The following is an 18,459-nucleotide window of genomic DNA, read 5'->3' on the forward strand; positions in this document are numbered from 1 at the left end:
GGCAGACAGTGTCACTTTTTACACATTACGGCAGACAGCGCCCCTTTTTACACATTACGGCAGACAGAGTCCACCTCTTTACACATTATAGCAGACAGCAACCCCTTTTTACACAGTACGGCAGACAGCGACCCCTTTTTACACATTACGGCAGACAACGTCACCTTATAACACATTACGGCAGACAGCGTCCCCTTTTTACACATTACAGCAGACAGCATCCCTTTATAAGACATTACAGCAGAGGGCGTCCCCTTTTTACACATTACGGCAGACAGCATCCCCTTTTTACACATTACGGCAGACAGCGTCCCCTTATAACACATTACGGCAGACAGCGTCCCCTTTTTATACATTACGGAAGACAGCGTCTCCTTTTTACACATTACGGCAGACAGCATCCCCTTTTTACACATTACGGCAGACAGTCCCCCTTTTTACACATTACAGCAGCCAGTCCCCCTATTTACACATTATGGCAGCCAGTCCCCCTTTTTACACATTATGGCAGCCAGTCCCCCTTTCACACATTAGATAGATGGGATAGATAGATAGATAGATAGATATATAGATAGATAGATAGACAGACAGACAGAATAGATGATACTTACCATCTCTCCGCTGGCTCAGGCAGTCAGGCTCCTCGGTGCTGGCAAATCCGGAGGCAGGGGAGAAGGAGGACTCGGGAGCCGCAGCAGCGCTATGTAATTGGTGGCGGGCCGCATGCAGCTGTCCCTCTCCTTCTGCATTGGCTCGCCGCCGCCGTGAATGCTGTGATGAGGTAAGCGCATCCCAGCAGTCACAGCGGCGGTGGCCAGCCAATGCGGAAGGAGAGGGACAGCTGCAGCAGCGCCGCCACCAATTACATAGCGCTGCTGCGGCTCCAGAGTCCCCCTCCCTCCTCCTCCCCTGCCCCCGGAGCTGCTCCTCTCCGGCGGCAGCACACGCACACAGTCGGCTTGTAATGAGTCAGTTTGCCACTGATGACTTTAGGGAATGTGGGCAATTGCGCCTTTAGGGCAACTGCGCTGTGTGCCACACGTAGTTACGACTCTGCATATAACAGTAGGCATGGCACTACCTGCTATCTATCAATAAAATAACACCACTCGTTAAGTAATTGGGCTGTTCATAGTTTGAGGCATCTGCTGGTGTGTGCCTATATATATCTGCTGGTGTGTGTTATCTGTAGCTGCTGCACCATCAAATTAAGTGTTTAAGCAGGAGAATCAGTTAAATACAGAGGTGAAAGTATGGCGGTATGGGCCGGTACGGCGTACTGTTAAGAGATTGACAGCCGGTACGTTGTCCCGTAGCTGCTGTGAACGCTTTTGTATATTACCTACAGGCCGCTGGTTGGCTGAGAATGGCTGTCTCTCAGCTAACCAGTGGCCTGTTACCATGGTAACTGGCCACTGACAAGGTGGGGAAGCAGTGATATTCCCGACTTTGCCTGTCTTATGCTGCCCGGCGTGCTGTCTCCTTCCCCCGCTGCTCTTGCTCTGCTTCCCAGCACTCCGTGGTGCTGGTGCAGATCGGGCTGCTGGGCCCTCTGTGTGATCCTCCCGTCTCTGGAGCTGCCACAGGGTATTTGTGCATGGTCAGTGTGTTACAGGTGAGTGCCTGCGGAGCTTGACATAGTGTTCCCCCTGTGTGGTGCTGTGATTCCCGCTCTGCCCCTGCGTCCCTCACTCTGGACCCTGTGTTCCCCACTCTCCCCACTGTCTCTCCAGCTCTCCCCACTGTGTCCCAAACTCCCCCCACTGTGTCCACAACTATAACCTCTTTGGATTCTCTTAATATATGTATAAGTGGCTCTGTTGTCTGGTGTAACGTGTATAAAGGGCTCTGGTATCTGGTGTAACGTGTATAAGGGGCTCTGCTGTAGGGTTACCACCACATTCCTTTAATTCTGGACACAATTACACAAGTTCTGTGGCTGGCTGACTTCAATACTCCATTTCACCTGGTTTTAATCAGCCACAGAACCTGTGTAATTAATATGTGTCCAAAATGAAAGCAATGAGGTGGTAACCCTACTCTGCTGTGTGGCATAGCAAGTATAAGGGGCTCTGCTGTCTGGTGTAACGTGTATAAGAGGCTCTGTTGTGTGGCATAGCAAGTATAAGGGGCTCTGCTGTCTGGTGTAACGTGTATAAGAGGCTCTGTTGTGTGGCATAGCAAGTATAAGGGTCTCTGCTGTCTGGTGTAACGTGTATAAGAGGCTCTGTTGTGTGGCATAGCAAGTATAAGGGGCTCTGCTGTCTGGTGTAATGCGTATAAGAGGCTCTGTTGTGTGGCATAGCAAGTATAAGGGGCTCTGCTGTCTGGTGTAACGTGTATAAGAGGCTCTGTTGTGTGGCATAGCAAGTATAAGGGGCTCTGCTGTGCAGTGTAATGTGAATAACAGACACTAATGTAGATGTGCTATACAGAATGGAAATTGGGAATTGTTCCCAGAATGATGAGAAATGGAAGGCATGTCAACACGCCCCTTACAACACTTGGTCACACCCATTTTTGGCACGCACACAGTACCACTGAGACTTTTTTTCTACTTGCACCACTGGTTAAATACATGTATATATCTAATTCATTGCCTACAGTGATATCATGTCTTGACTGACTCAAGATAATGATACAAAGAACACCCAGTGACAAGAAAAATGTATAAGAATTTAGAAAACAATTGTGTTTTCCCCTTACATAAAAATGCTACAACATCTATCTATCTATCTATCTATCTATCTATCTATCTATCTATCAATCAATCACCAGTTTTCTCTTACGTCGTAGAGGATGCTGTGGACTCCAAAAGGACCATGGGGCATAGACGGGACCCGCAGGAGCCTGGGCACACCATAAAGACTCAAACTGGGTGTGAACTGGCTCCTCCCTCCATGCCCCTCCCCCAGACTCCAGCTATAGTTAGACTTTGTGCCCAGGAGTGACTGGACACACACTAGGGGAGCTCTACAGAGTTTCTCTTAAAGACTTTATGTTAGATTTTTTATTTTCAGGAAGACCTGCTGGTTACAGGCTCCCTGCATCGTGGGAGTGAGGGGAGAGAAGTCAGACCTACTTCTTCTTAGTTCAAGGGCTCTGCTTCTTAGGCTACTGGACACCATTAGCTCCAGAGGGTTCGATCACTTGGTGCGTCTAGCTGCTTGTTCCCGAAGCCGTGCCGTCAACCCCCTCACAGAAGCCAGAAGAAAGAAGCCGGGTGAGTATTAGAAGAACCGAAGACTTCAGCGACGGCAGAAGACTTCAGCAACGGAGGTACAGCGCGGCGGTATCGCTGCACTCCATGCTCCCACACACTTCACCAAATGCACTCACAGGGTGCAGGGCGCTAGGGGGGAGCGCCCTGGGCAGCAGTTACTGAGGTTTGGCTGGCATAATAAAAGGCTATACAGTGTCCGATCACTGTATAGAGTACCCCCGCCAGGTTAAAGATTCAAATTTTAGCGGGCTACAGCGCCCCGGGAAGGGGGCGGGGCTTAGCCGCACATTGCTCACCAGCGCCATTTTCTCCTATCTCTACAGCGCTGCAGAGATGCTGCCCGGTCCTCCAAGCTCCCGCAAGTACATGGGGACGAAAAAGGCATATGAGGGGGGGCACATGAAATTGGTGTTTTTCAATTTATATTGCCGGCGCTGAGCATATTACTAGCTTCGGTTAGTGTATGGGCGCTGGGGGTGTGAGCTGGCATACTCTCTCTGTGTTCTCCCTAAGGGCTTCTCTGTGGGTCTGTTCCCTGGGTTTGTGGACTGTGTGAGTGTGAGTGTGTTGGCAAGAGGTGTCCACATGTCTGAGCCTGGGTGTTCCTCCCCGGAGGAGGTTATGGGGGCTGCAGAAAAAGATTTAAGTATGTGTCTGTCGGCACAGCCGACGGCTGACTGGATGACTATGCTGAGTACACTGAATACAAATGTGGCTTTATTGTCAAAAAGACTGGATAAATCTGATTCTCAGACACAAACATGGAGACAGTCGGTGGAGGACGCATTGTCTCAGGTACAAACAGTCTCAGGGTCACAAAAGCGTGCTTTTAACCAGATGGCAGATACAGGTACCGACACGGACTCTGACTCTGATGTCGATTTAAATGAGGCTTCTTTGCATCCACGGGTTGTCAAGAGTATTCAGTACATGATTATAGCCATTAAAGATGTTTTACGTATATCTGAGGAACCTGCTGTTCCTGACACAAGAGTCTGTTTATTTAAGGGGAAAAGACCTGAGGTAAAATTTCCCCCCTCTCATGAAATGAATGCACTTTGTAAAAAGGCTTGGGAGTCACCTGAAAAAAGGTGGCAGATTCCCAAGCGAATTTCGATGGCATATCCTTTTCCCTCTGATGATAGGGAAAAATGGGAGTCGTCTCCAAATGTGGACAAGGCTCTATCCCGATTGTCCAAGAAGGTGGCACTTCCGTCTCCTGACACGGCTGCACTCAAGGATCCGGCGGATCGTAAGCTGGAGATGACTTTGAAGTCCATTTTCGTCAATACTGGTGCATTGCTCAGACCTGCTGTGGCGTCGGTATGGGTGAGTAGTGCTATTGCAAAGTGGGCTGAAAATTTGGCTTCTGATATGGATGCTCTTGATAAAGATAATATTCTTCTGACTCTTGGTTATATTAAGGACGCTGTAGATTACCTAAAGTATGCGGCGAGGGATGTTGCTCTCTTGGGATCAAGAGCCAATGCCATGGCGATTTCGGCCAGGAGGATTCACCAATGGAATGCTGATGCCGACTCCAAGAAGAATATGGAAGCTCTTCCTTTTAAAGTTAGTGTCTTGTTCGGTAAATGCCTGGCTAACCTGGTGTCGACCGCTACGGCGGGTAAGTCATCTTTTCTTCCTTATATTCCCACACAACAGAAGAAGGCACCCCATCAGCAGATGCAGTCCTTTCGGCCTAATAAATACAAGAGAGGTAAGGGCTCGTCCTTCCTCGCTTCAAAGGGTAGAGGTAGGGGAAGGAAGTCGCCTGCAGTATCAGGCACCCAGGAACAAAAGACCTCCCCTGCCTCTACCAAGTCCACCGCATGACGCTGGGGCTCCCCTGGGGGAGTCCCTACCGATGGTGGGCCGTCTCCGATTCTTCAATCAGGTCTGGGTTCGTTCGGCTCTGGGTCCTTGGGTCTTAGACATAGTGTCCCAAGGGTACAGACTGGAGTTTCAGGAGATGCCCCCCAACCGGTTTTTCGTGTAGGCCTTGCCAACTTCTCTTCCAGAAAGAGAGGTGATAAGAGATGCGATACAAAAGTTGTGTCAACAGAGGGTCGTGGTACCGGTTCCCCCGTCGGATCGGGGGGAAAGGGTTCTATTCGAGCCTCTTTGTGGTGCCGAAGCCGGACGGTTCGGTCAGACCGATTCTGAACCTAAAATCCCTCAATCCATACTTGAAAACTTTCAAGTTCAAGATGGAGTCTCTTCGAGCGGTGATCTCCAGTCTCGAAGGGGGAGATTTTATGGCGTCAGTCGACATAAAGGATGCTTACTTACACATCCCGATATTCCCTCCTCATCAAGCCTTCCTGAGGTTTGCGGTACATGATTTTCATTACCAATTTCAGGCGTTGCCGTTTGGGCTTTCCACGGCCCCGAGGGTTTTCACCAAGGTAATGGCAGAGATGATGGTCCTCCTGCGCAAGCAAGGGGTCACAATTATCCCGTACTTGGACGATCTCCTGATAAAGGCGAGGTCCAAGGAGCAGTTGTTAAGAAATGTGGATCTCTCCCTGTCGGTTCTGCGGCATCACGTTTGGATACTAAATTTGCCAAAGTCTCAGTTGAGCCCGGCCACTCGGCTGCCCTTCCTGGGCATGGTCCTGGACACGGAGATACATAGAGTGTTTCTTCCGGAGGTCAAAGCTCAGGAAATCCAGACCATGGTCAGGGAGCTCCTGAGGCCGACAAGTGTGTCGATTCATCAATGCACTCGGGTACTAGGGAAGATGGTTGCGGCTTACGAAGACATTCCGTTTGGCGGGTTTCATGCCCGGGTGTTTCAGTGGGATCTGCTGAAAAAATGGTCCAGGTCTCACCTACACATGCACCAGAAAATAACTCTATCTTCCAGAGCCAGGATTTCTCTCCTGTGGTGGCTGCAAGGCTCTCACCTTCTAGAGGGACGCCGATTCGGAATCCAGGACTGACAACATATGCAAGTCTCCGAGGCTGGGGCGCAGTTACGCTAGGAAGAAATTTCCAGGGAAAGTGGTCAAGCCAGGAATCTTGTCTCCACATAAATGTTCTCGAGTTGAGAGCCAGTGACAACGGCCTGCTGCAAGCAAAGAACCTTCTTCAGGGTCGCCCTGTCCTAATCCAGTCGGACAACATAACAGCGGTGTCGTACATAAACCGCCAAGGTGGAACAAGGAGCAGGGTGGCTATGGAGGAGGCCACAAGAATCCTACGCTGGGCGGTACAGCATGTGAGCGCTCTGTCAGCAGTCTTCCTCCCGGGAGTAGACAACTGGGAAGCAGACTTCCTCAGCAGACACGATCTCCATCCGAGTGGGCTCTTCATCAAGAGGTGTTTGCAGAAGTGACAAAGCGTTGGGGACTTCCTCTGATAGACATGATGGCATTTCGCCTCAACAAGAAGCTTCCGAGGTATTGTTCCAGGTCGAGGGACCCCCAGACCAGCGCAGTGGACGCCCTGGTGTCTCCGTGGGTGTTTCCGTCGGTGTATGTGTTCCCTCCGCTTCCTCTCATTCCGAAGGTGCTGAGGATCGTTTGACGAACAGGGGTTCAGGTGATACTCGTCGTTCCAGATTGGCCACGGAGGGCCTGGTATCCGGATCTTCAAGAATTACTAGTGGAAGATCCCTGGCCGCTTCCTCTACGAGAGGACCTGTTGTTGCAGGGGCCCTGTGTGTTTCCGGACTTACCGCGGCTGCATTTGACGGCGTGGAAGTTGTGCGTCAAATCTTAGCTCGGAAGGGTATTCCAGGGGAGGTCATCCCCACTCTCCTTAAAGCTAGGAAGGAAGTTACGGCAAAATATTATCACCGTATTTGGAGGAAATATTTTTCCTGGTGTGAGACCAAAGCAGCTCCGGCGGAGGTGTTTCACTTGGGTCGGTTTCTCCATTTTTTGCAGGCTGGCGTAGATGCAGGCCTGAAATTGGGTTCCATAAAAGTGCAGATTTCGGCTTTATCTATTTTCTTTCAAAAAGAATTGGCCGTCCTTCCCGAGGTTCAGACTTTTGTGAAGGGAGTGTCGCATATCCACCCTACATTTGTGCCGCCGGTGGCGCCGTGGGATCTTGAAGTGGTCTTGCAGTTCCTTATGTCTCACTGGTTTGAACCTTTGCGTAAGGTACAGTTAAAGTTTCTCACTTGGAAGGTGGTCATGCTTTTGGCTCTGGCATCGGCCAGGCGAGTGTCAGTGTTGGCGGCCTTGTCTCACAAGAGACCGTATTTGATTTTCCATTCGGATAGAGCGGAATTGAGGACTCGTCAACAATTTCTGCCGAAGGTGCTTTCTTCGTTCCACATTAACCAGCCTATTGTGGTGCCTGTGGCTACGGATGCTGTGGCGGTTCCAAAGTCTCTTGATGTTGTCAGGGCTTTGAAAATGTATGTCGCCAGAACGGCTCGTACCAGGAAAACAGAAGCTTTGTTTGTCCTGTATGCTTCCAACAAGATTGGAAATCCTGCTTCTAAACAAACTATTGCTCGGTGGATTTGTAATACGATTCAGCAGGCTCATTCTTCGGCTGGGCTACCATTGCCGAAGTCGGTAAAGGCCCATTCTACTAGGAAGGTGGGCTCTTCTTGGGCGGCTGCCCGAGGGGTCTCGGCACTTCAGCTTTGCCGAGCAGCTATGTGGTCGAGTTCAAACACATCTGCTAAGTTTTACAAGTTTGATACCCTGGATGATGAGGACCTCATGTTTGCTCAATCGGTGCTGCAGAGTCGTCCGCACTCTCCCGCCCGGTCTGGAGCTTTGGTATAGACCCCATGGTCCTTTTGGAGTCCCCAGCATCCTCTACGACGTAAGTGAAAATAGGATTTTAATACCTACCAGTATATCCTTTTCTCCTAGTCCGTAGAGGATGCTGGGCGCCCTTCCCAGTGCGGACTGTTACTTGCAGTTGTAGTTTTACTGGTTGTATTTGTTTACACATGGGATGTGTATTAGTTTATTCAGCTTGTTGCTGTTGTTGATTCATACGGTTATCTGGTTTTATACCATTCCAGTTGTACGGTATGTTGTGGTGTGGGCTGGTATGTTTCTCGCCCTTTGTTTGAACAAAAATCCTTTTCTCGAAATGTCCGTCTCTCCTGGGCACAGTTCCTATAGCTGGGGTCTGGGGGAGGGGCATGGAGGGAGGAGCCAGTTTACACCCAGTTTGAGTCTTTATGGTGTGCCCAGGCTCCTGCGGGTCCCGTCTATGCCCCATGGTCCTTTTGGAGTCCCCAGCATTCTCTACAGACTAGGAGAAAAGGATTTACCGGTAGGTATTAAAATCCTATTATTTATATAGTGTACACATATTCCAGAGCGCTTTACAGAGAATATTTGACCATTCACATCAGTCTCTGCCCCAATGGAGCTTACAATCTATATACCCTACCATGCACACACATTCACACCAGGGTTAATTTTGCTGGGAGCCAATTAACCTACCAGTATATTTTTGGAAAGTGGGAGGAAACCGGAATACCCGGAGGAAACCCACGCAAGCACGGGGAAAATATACAAACTCCGCACAGTTTGAGACATGGTGGGAATCGAACCCATGGCCCCAGTGCTGTGATGCAGTAATGCTAACCATTACACCATCTGTACTGCCTCTATCTTATCTATCTATCTATTTATTTATCTATCTCTCTATCTATTTAGGAAGGGGGGGGGGGGTTAGCTGCTGCAAGGAAGGGGGTGAAGGGGGAGCTGAGCTGAGGGATGAACTTATGAAGTGGGAGGTGAGAAGAGTGCAAGGCTGGTCCCAGAGAAGGGGCCAGCACACAGTAAATAGCCACACACCGTAGGGGCTGGAGCTGGGTGTAGGGCAGAGAAGGGCCCTGGAGGCTGGCAGAAAAGGGCTGTGTGGAGGGAGAAGGTAGAGCAGCTGGAAAGGGTATTATTTCCATACTGACACTGTCTGCGGTAAACCTGTGACCAGGTACTTTGGCACCTTTCAAATATTTCCTTGCCCCCTCATTCCAACACCAATGGGTGGAATGACAGGTTTGGTTGTAAAACAACTCACTGAGCAAAGGTAACACCAATGTTAAGTCCCAATGTAATTGCAGCTTGCATGGCACTGTGATAAGAGGCAATCACCTGCATGAAGTGCAGCAGCATGAAATGTAGCTTGTATGTTTAAAGCTAGGTATACACTTGTATAATGATACTTCGGATGATATCTTACTTTGGTTACACTAGGTACTGGCAGTCCGGATCAAAGTATAGATTCATGCGTACACACCTTTACAACCTAACTTGCGATCCAGGAAACTCTTCTGTCTAAAGCTGGGCAAACACTATACAATTATCTGGCAGATCATCTGGCAAATCTGGCTGGTTGGAATGAAAATCTGGTAATGGATGAGAGCAAATAACAATGGACCATTTGCTCCCAATGGTAAATGGACAAAAACGTGTTCAGCCACATTGGTTAATATCCATGATTTAACCAATTTGTCTGAACAACAGGTTTTGTCTATTTTCCATTGTCATTGGTCCATTGTCATTTGCTCTCATCCAAACACTGGAAAAAGGACAAAACCTGTCGTTCAGACAAATTGGTTAAATCATAGATAAAACCAATTTGTCTGAACAAGTTTGTGGGAGCAAATTGTTATTTGCGCTCATCCATTACCAGATTTTCATTCCAACCAGCCAGATCTGTTATGCTTAGCCCAGCTTAAGTTATTTTCTGAAAACACACAAATGAGACTTGCCAAAAGTGCGTACACACAATTTGTATGATATTGTAGCATCACATCTGATGAATATTAGGAAGCCCATAAAACCTGATCTTCAGATGCGATCAGTTTTCTTCTGATCAAACATGATATGAAGTGCGTACAGACTCTCAAGATTTCTCATGAATGGGTCAGGAATGAAAGAACTATCCGATGATTGCATAGGTTTGTATCCATCTTAGGATGCAGCTGCTGTAGACAGAACAGAGCAGCAGCACTGTGAATCTAGGGTCTGGATCCAGATTAGTCAAACGATCTTGACTGCAATAGGAAGTGGTGTGTGATGAATCAAGTAGAGCCCGAGGTGGATGAGACAGCCACCGGCATCAACGCGTTTTGTTCCTGGATTGCGAACTTTATTCAAGATGGAAAATTCAATCCACAGCTCCACCTAAACACCCTCCAGCTAATCACACCAGTATCATAACAGATGAGTTGAAGGCTGTACCAAAGACCTCAAGGGGTAAATAGGAAAAAAATTGAGGTGGCTGCATGTGATGTGATTAATTCCTGGGAGGAATATTGCTAACCATTGGGCACAGCCTACAGGTAGTTGACAGCCTCTGAGGTTGTGAGAAATAACATGTAGGTGCAGCATGGAAGGTGCCAGCCTGTAATGGATCTGTGTGTTCAGGACCCTAATACTCTGGCTGCACTGCCCATGGAAAACCACAGACCAAAAAGAGGACATGGGTGGTGGTGGTGGTGGGATATTGCTCAGACTAAGAATACCTAACAAACATTCTCCTGGACTTAGCAGCCAATTTGAAACTGGAAAGTAACAGCCCATTGTAGTGACACATATCTGGGCTCTAGTCTCTACAGCCCTGCTGCAGGAGGAACCTCATGGCAAGGAGAAGGCATCTGTATGAATTTTTTTCCCCACCACTACTGGGTTATGCTTTATAAATGTGTACAAATTAGATTGGTACCATGTTCTATTCTAAAAGGTTAACAAGCTCCTGGTGGCAATGGGGGATGCATAAATTCCAAGAATTGATTTTGGAGTTGGTAATTACTGCTGGGTATTGGAAATAACACTGATGATCTTACTACCCATTCTCATTTTGCATATGGTTTATGAAATGTTACTATAAGGGATGCATGCAGAATAGCGGGATGTTCAGGCTGCAGGGCTCACTAGAGGACTTCACCGGTAACCAAGTGGGCCAATCCGAAATTTACTCAGCGCCCTCCCCCCAAGCATGTGGCCCGCTTGACCCACCCTTGTTATTCCACTGGCCAGGGGGACCCCTTGGTGTTGATTTCCCTGCTATAGTGCAGCAGCTTTGGCTAAAATATTATGTTGATAGTAATCGGGCTCTTCCCACACACATGGGTGGTGGGTGTGGGGTAATAAAAGTGGTTAATGATAGAATTAATCAGTTTTTTGCTGCTGTCATTCCCAGTATAAGTCACAGGTTAAACCGTGGGAAAGGGGAGATTTTCTAAATGTTTCACCTTCTGCTCTAGTTTGCCTAGAAGACTTTAACAGGGGTGGATCAAGGGGGGTGAGGGCCCAAAACAGAATCTTACTAGGGCACCCTGATGTTTTACTCTTGCTATGGATTAGGGAAGAATTATCCTTACCTTCTACCCCTTTGGTGGCTGGTCGCACCCCCTGAAGTGACTGGCACACCTCCTACCATTGCATTTCCCCTGTGGGTCTGTCTTACCCCCATCCAACTCGGCCTATTTAGTTACATTTTACCAAGCCAGGATCATGGATATTACATGGACTGAAGAGGACCCCTCATTTGGAATTATGTGTTCTGGTGTATTCATTTCAACAAACTTTATTTTGAAAGGCGTGTGGCATTTATTTTATTTTTTGTTATGGTGAGTAATTACAGATGGGGCCTGGATGACATGGCATGCTGATACTTGTAGTTCTTCAAGTGTCAGGATGCCTTGCAAGCATTCAATTTGAGCCTGACATGGCTTACTTGGACCTGTAGTTCACAAACAAAAAATACACATTTATTAAATCATTATCCACTTTTATTATCTTACACACTGCCCAGGAATATATCAAAGCACTATTAGCAGTGTGCTGGTTTTTCCTACAGAGAGAGGGCACACTTTTTTGGTGACCCCAATCTCCCTAGGGAATACTGCTTTGTGCTGGTATGACACTATATAGGGAGTACACCACTCTGAAAGCTTCTCTGCTGTAGTTCCAAAAGCCCTGGGTTTCTCACTGGGGTGTTTTAGTCTTTGCCCGCGCCACCCCCATTTCTCTGACGTCCTAGTGGATGCTGGGAACTCCGTAAGGACTATGGGGAATAGCGGCTCCGCAGGAGACTGGGCACATCTAAAGAAAGCTTTAGGACTATCTGGTGTGCACTGGCTCCTCCCCCAATGACCCTCCTCCAAGCCTCAGTTAGATTTTTGTGCCCGACCGAGCAGGGTGCAATCTAGGGGGCTCTCCTGACCTTCTTAGATAAAAGTTAGTTTTAGGTTTTTTATTTTCAGTGAGACCTGCTGGCAACAGGCTCACTGCATCGAGGGACTAAGGGGAGAAGAAGCGAACCTGCCTGCTTGCAGCCAGCTTGGGCTTCTTAGGCTACTGGACACCATTAGCTCCAGAGTGATCGAACACAGGCCCAACCTCGGAGTCCGGTCCCAGAGCCGCGCCGCCGGCCCCCTTACAGAGCCAGAAGCAAGATGAGGTCCGGAAAATCGGCGGCAGAAGACATCAGTCTTCATCAAGGTAGCGCACAGCACTGCAGCTGTGCGCCATTGCTCCTCATGCACACCTCACACTGTGGTCACTGATGGGTGCAGGGCGCTGGGGGGGGGCGCCCTGAGCAGCAATATTAACACCTTGGCTGGCAAAAATACATCACATATAACCCCCAGGGCTATATGGATGTACATTAACCCCTGCCAGAATCCATAAAAATGCGGGAGAAAAGTCCGCGAAAAAAGGGGCGGAGCTATCTCCTTCAGCACACTGGCGCCATTTTTCCCTCACAGCTCCGTTGGAGGGAAGCTCCCTGGCTCTCCCCTGCAGTTAATACACTACAGAAAGGGTTAAAAAGAGAGGGGGGGGGGCACAATTTAGGCGCAGTATACAATATATATGCAGCTATAAGGGAAAACACTTTTTTATAGGTGCTATCCCTGTGATATATAGCGCCCTGGTGTGTGCTGGCATACTCTCCCTCTGTCTCCCCAAAGGGCTTTGTGGGGTCCTGTCCTCTATCAGAGCATTCCCTGTGTGTGTGCTGTGTGTCGGTACGGCTGTGTCGACAGGTATGTGGAGGATAATGAGGTGGAGGCGGAGCGAATGCCTGTAAATATGTTGTCACCCCCTGCGGGGTCGACACCGGTGTGGTTGAACTTATGGAAGGATTACGTGAAAGTGTCAACTCCTTACATAAAAGGTCGACGACACGGAACAGCCGGCTACTCAGCTTGTGCCTGTTCCAGCGTCTCAAATGTCATGGGGGGCTCTAAAATCGCCCGCTACCTCAGATAACAGACACAGATGTCGACACGGATACTGACTCCAGTGTCGACATCGATGAGATGGTGTACCCTCCAAATAGGTCCACCCGTTACAGGATTGAGGCAATGAAAAATGTATTACACATTTATGATTATACCCCAGGTACCACATAAAAGGGTATTGTGTTTGGTGAGAGAAAACTATTAGTAGTTTTTCCTGCATCTGAGAAATTAAATGAGGTGTGTGAGGAAGAGTGGTCTTCCCCCGGTAAGAAATTGATAATTTCTACAACGGTTATTAGCAGCGTACCCTTTCCCGCCAGAGGATAGGTCACGCGGGGAAACACCCCATAGGGTAGATACAGCGATTACACGCTTATCAGAAAAGGTGGCACTACCGTCTCCGGGTACGGCCGCCCTGAAGGAACCTGCTGATAGAAAGCAGGAGGTTACCCTATAAGATATGGTCACACACTAGGGCATTATATTGCGACCAGCCGTTGCTTCGGCATGGATGTGCAGTGCTCCCGCTGCGTGGTCAGATTTCCTGTCGGAAAATAACTATGGATAGGGACAATATTTTGCTGAAAATAGAGCATATAAAAGACGCGGTCTTATACATGCGTGATGCACAGAGGGATATTTGCCGGCTGGCATCAAAAATAAGCGCTAGGTCCATTGCCGCCAGACGGGGGTTATGGACTTGGCAATGGTCAGGCGATGCCGACTCGAATCGGCACATGGAAGTTGCCCTATAAGGGGGTAAAACTGTTTGGGGATAGTTTTTCAGACCTCGTTTCCACAGCTACTGCTGGGAAATTGATTTTTTTGCCACAGGCTACCCCACAACAAAAGAAAGCACCGTATCATCAAGTACAGTCCTTTCGGCCCCAGAAAAGCAAGAGGGCTAGAGGCTCATCCTTTCTGCCGAGAGGCAAAGGTAGAGGAAAAAGCTGCAACACACAGCTAGTTCCCAAGAGCAGAAGTCCTCCCTGCATCCGGTAGGCCCACAGCATGGTGCTGGGGCTGCTCAGGCGGACCCGGGTACGGTGGGGGCCCGTCTCAGATATTTCAGCGGACAGTGGGCTCTCTCACATGGATCCCTGGGTCCTTCAAGTAGTATCTCAGGGGTACAGGCTGGAGTTCGAGACGTTCTTCCCCCCGCCGTTTCCTAAAATCTGCCTTACCGGCACCTCCCTCTGCCAGGGAGACGGTGTTGGTGGATATTCAACACTATAATCACAACAAGTGATTGTCAAGGTGCCCCTCCTTCAGCAAGGAAGGGGTTACTATTCCACAGTAGTTGTGGTACCGCAACGGTTCGGTGAGACCCATCTTGAAATTAAAATACTTGAACTTTTATATCAGAAGATTCAAGTTCAAGATGGAATCGCTCAGGGCGGTTATTACGAGCCTGGACGAGGGGGATTACAGGGTCTCCCTGGACATCAAGGATGCGTACCTGCATGTCCCCATTTACCCCCCTCACCAGGAGTACCTCAGATATGTGGTACAGGACTCTCACTATCAGTTCCAGACGCGGCCGTTGGAGTTGTCCACGGCACCGAAGGTCTTTACCTAGGTAATGGCCGAAGTGATGATACTCCTTCGCAGCCGGTACTGATCCAATCAGACGACATCACGGCGGTCGCCCATGTAAACAGACAGGGCGGCACAAGAAGCTGGATGGCGATGGCAGAAGCCACAAGGATGGGCGACCTACACCCAGGAGAATGGGGACTTCATCCAGAAGTTTTCCAAATGCGGGTAAACCGTTGGGAATGACCACGGGTGGACATAATGGCGTCCCGCCTCAACAAGAAGTTGAAAAGATATTGCGCCAGGTCAAGGGACCCTCAGGCGATCGCTGGGGACGCTCTAGTGACACCGTGGGTGTACCAGTCGGTTTATGTGTCTCCTCCTCTACCTCTCATACCCAAGGTACTGAGAATAATAAGAAGGCGAGGAGTGAAAACCATACTCGGGGTTCCGGATTGGCCATGAAGAGCTTGGTACCCGGAACTTCAAGAGATGCTGGCAGAGGACCCTTGGCCTCTGCCGCTCAGACAAGACCTGCTGCAGCAGGGACCCTGTCTGTTCCAAGACTTATCGCGGCTGCGTTTGACGGCATGGCGGTAGAACACCGGGTCCTAAAGGAAAAGGGTATTCCGAAGGAAGTCATCCCTACCCTGATCATAGCCAGGAAGGATGTCACCGCAAGACCTTATCGCCGCGTTTGGCGAAAATTTGTTGCTTGGTGGGAGGCCATGAAGGCCCCGACGGAGGAATTTCAACTATGTCGATTCCTGCAAGCAGGGGTGACGTTTGGGCCTCAAATTGGGGTCCATCAAGGTCCAGATTTCGGCTCTGTCGATTTTCTTCCAGAAAGAACTGGCTTCACTGCCTGAAGTTCAGACTTTGGTTAAAGGAGTACTACATATTCAGCCTCCTTTTGTGCCTCCTGTGGCACTTTTTGGATCTCAACGTGGTGTTGGATTTCCTAAAGTCGCATTGGTTGAGCCACTTAAAACCATGGAGCTAAAGTATCTCGCGTGGAAAGTGGTCATGCTGTTGGCCTTGGCCTTGGCCAGGCGTGTGTCAGAATTGGCGGCTTTGTCATGTAAAAGGCCTTATCTGATTTTCTATATGGATAGGGCAGAGTTGAGGACTCGTCCTCAGTTTCTCCCGAAGGTGGTCTCAGGTTTTCACTTGAACCAACCTATTGTGGTGCCTGCGGCTACTGGGGACTTGGAGGATTCCAAGTTGCTGGACGTAGTCAGGGCCCTGAAAATTTTATTTTTCCAGGACGGCTGGAGTCAGGAAAACTGACTCGCTGTTTATCCTGATGGCACCCAACAAGCTGGGTGCTCCTGCTTCTAAGCAGTCTATTGCGCGCTGGATTTGTAACACTATTCAGCTGGCGCATTCTGCGGTAGGATTACCGCAGCCTAAATCAATAAAAGCCCATTCCACAAGGACGGTGGGCTCATCTTGGGCGGCTGCCCGAGGGGTCTCGGCTTTACAACTTTGCCGAGCAGCTACTTGGTCAGGGGCAAACACGTTTGCAAAATTCTACGAATTTGATACCCTGGCTGAGGAGGACCTGGAGTTCTCTCATTCGGTGCTGCAGAGTCATCCGCACTCTCCCGCCCGTTTGGGAGCTTTGGTATAATCCCCATGGTCCTTACGGAGTTCCCAGCATCCACTAGGACGTCAGAGAAAATAAGAATTTACTTACCGATAATTCTATTTCTCGTAGTCCGTAGTGGATGCTGGGCGCCCATCCCAAGTGCGGATTGTCTGCAATACTTGTACATAGTTATTGTTAACTAATCGGGTTCTTGTTGTGAGCCATCTATTCAGCGGCTCCTCTGTTATCATGCTGTTAACTGGGTTTCATATCACAAGTTGTACGGTGTGATTGGTGTGGCTGGTATGAGTCTTACCCGGGATTCAAAATCCTTCCTTATTGTGTACGCTCGTCCGGGCACAGTATCCTAACTGAGGCTTGGAGGAGGGTCATGGGGGGAGGAGCCAGTGCACACCAGATAGTCCTAAAGCTTTCTTTAGATGTGCCCAGTCTCCTGCGGAGCCGCTATTCCCCATGGTCCTTACGGAGTTCCCAGCATCCACTACGGACTACGAGAAATAGAATTATCGGTAAGTAAATTCTTATTTTTGCAGCTACAGTATCAGTGTAGGATCTCAGAGTCGGGTTTAATGGCTTAGTTGAACAAAAGTGTTTATGGAGCCATCCATCTTTTATTTATTTACTTTTTTTAAAACATGATTTAATTGAGAACCATATCAGTTAATATACTATTATTGTCTTACTTTGAAGGACTGAAACCATGGGCATGAGGGGTTGATGAGTCCCAGTTTTGACACTGCACACCAGATTTAGTCGTTGAAATTTTGCCTGTGTAGTCTTCTCCAATGCAATGAAAGCAGTCTTCTGCAGGAAATACATTAAGACCTTGATTAGTCTCACATTCTATAAGTGCTAGCAAATGCAGATTTCAAAAGTTAATCTATCGGTCTATCTAAAAAACCTGGATATAGGGTGAACCTATATTATATATGATATGGTCACATCTGATGCCACCAGTAAGAAACACCCCGGCCACTCTGCATCCTTGTACCCTCCTCCAGTACCTGAAGTGCAGCTGATCACTGCTAACTGTGCAGCTCGGTGGCACCCGACGCCCGGCGGCTGCAGAGAAGAGCAGCTGTAGGGTAAATATTCTGATAATTGATTGACTAATATATCATTTTTATTTATTTATTTTAAATAAAATAGTGCGGGATAAGTTTTTAAATAGATGTTCTTAACCTAATTCAATCCTTAATATCATAATTTCAGAACGCATTTTGGAAAAAATACAGTATTAGCCAATTGTGAAAGCAAGTATCAGATAATGTGAACAATTTAATTTAATCCACAGATACAGTATGTACTTTATAGTAATCACAATAAATGAAATAATTGTCATCTTATATACATCTCCTGGATGTTTCTATGATAATGTATATATAAAAATGATCTATTAGAAAATTAATAAACAATATATAATTGGGTTAACTGTACAAAAACTTTGAAGACGAATAGTAAAAATATTTACTGTAGAAATACAAATGCAAATAGAAACAGAAATGGTAAACCACCACTTTTATTATATATATATATATATATATACACATAGAAGAAAGTGCGGCACTCGGCTCTTAATAAATATAGCACAGTCGAATATTAGCTTAACAACGTTTCAGTGCCTCCGCACTGTCGTCAGGTTTATATATATATATGCGAAAGTCCTCACTCACTCACTGACTAACTCATCAATAATTCTCTTACTTCCCAATATGTTAGGAAGATGAAATTTAACATAGGTATTTTTAAAGTGGGAAATAGCAAAACTATGTAATTACAATTTTATTAAACCTCTCCTAAGGGGATGAAAAGGGGTTTGACATCATTACCGTTGCGTGGCTTGCGTTGTGTGAACGATAACGCCCAAACGGACAATCGAATCAAAAATTTGGATTGCACCTCCAG

General features: G+C 48.0%; 1 protein-coding gene across 1 annotated transcript in view; it reads right to left on the reverse strand.

Annotated features, from left to right (window-relative positions):
* Positions 1-18,459, reverse strand: part of PLG (plasminogen) — a 189,630-nt gene that overhangs the window by 124,190 nt on the left and 46,981 nt on the right. Inside the window, exon 6 of the mRNA XM_063917521.1 lies at positions 17,238-17,358. Within this exon, the coding sequence (XP_063773591.1) occupies positions 17,238-17,358 (121 nt within the window). The remainder of the gene's footprint in view (positions 1-17,237; positions 17,359-18,459) is intronic.

The sequence above is a fragment of the Pseudophryne corroboree genome, chromosome 4 (assembly GCF_028390025.1).
Source record: "Pseudophryne corroboree isolate aPseCor3 chromosome 4, aPseCor3.hap2, whole genome shotgun sequence".
Taxonomy (NCBI): domain Eukaryota; kingdom Metazoa; phylum Chordata; class Amphibia; order Anura; family Myobatrachidae; genus Pseudophryne; species Pseudophryne corroboree.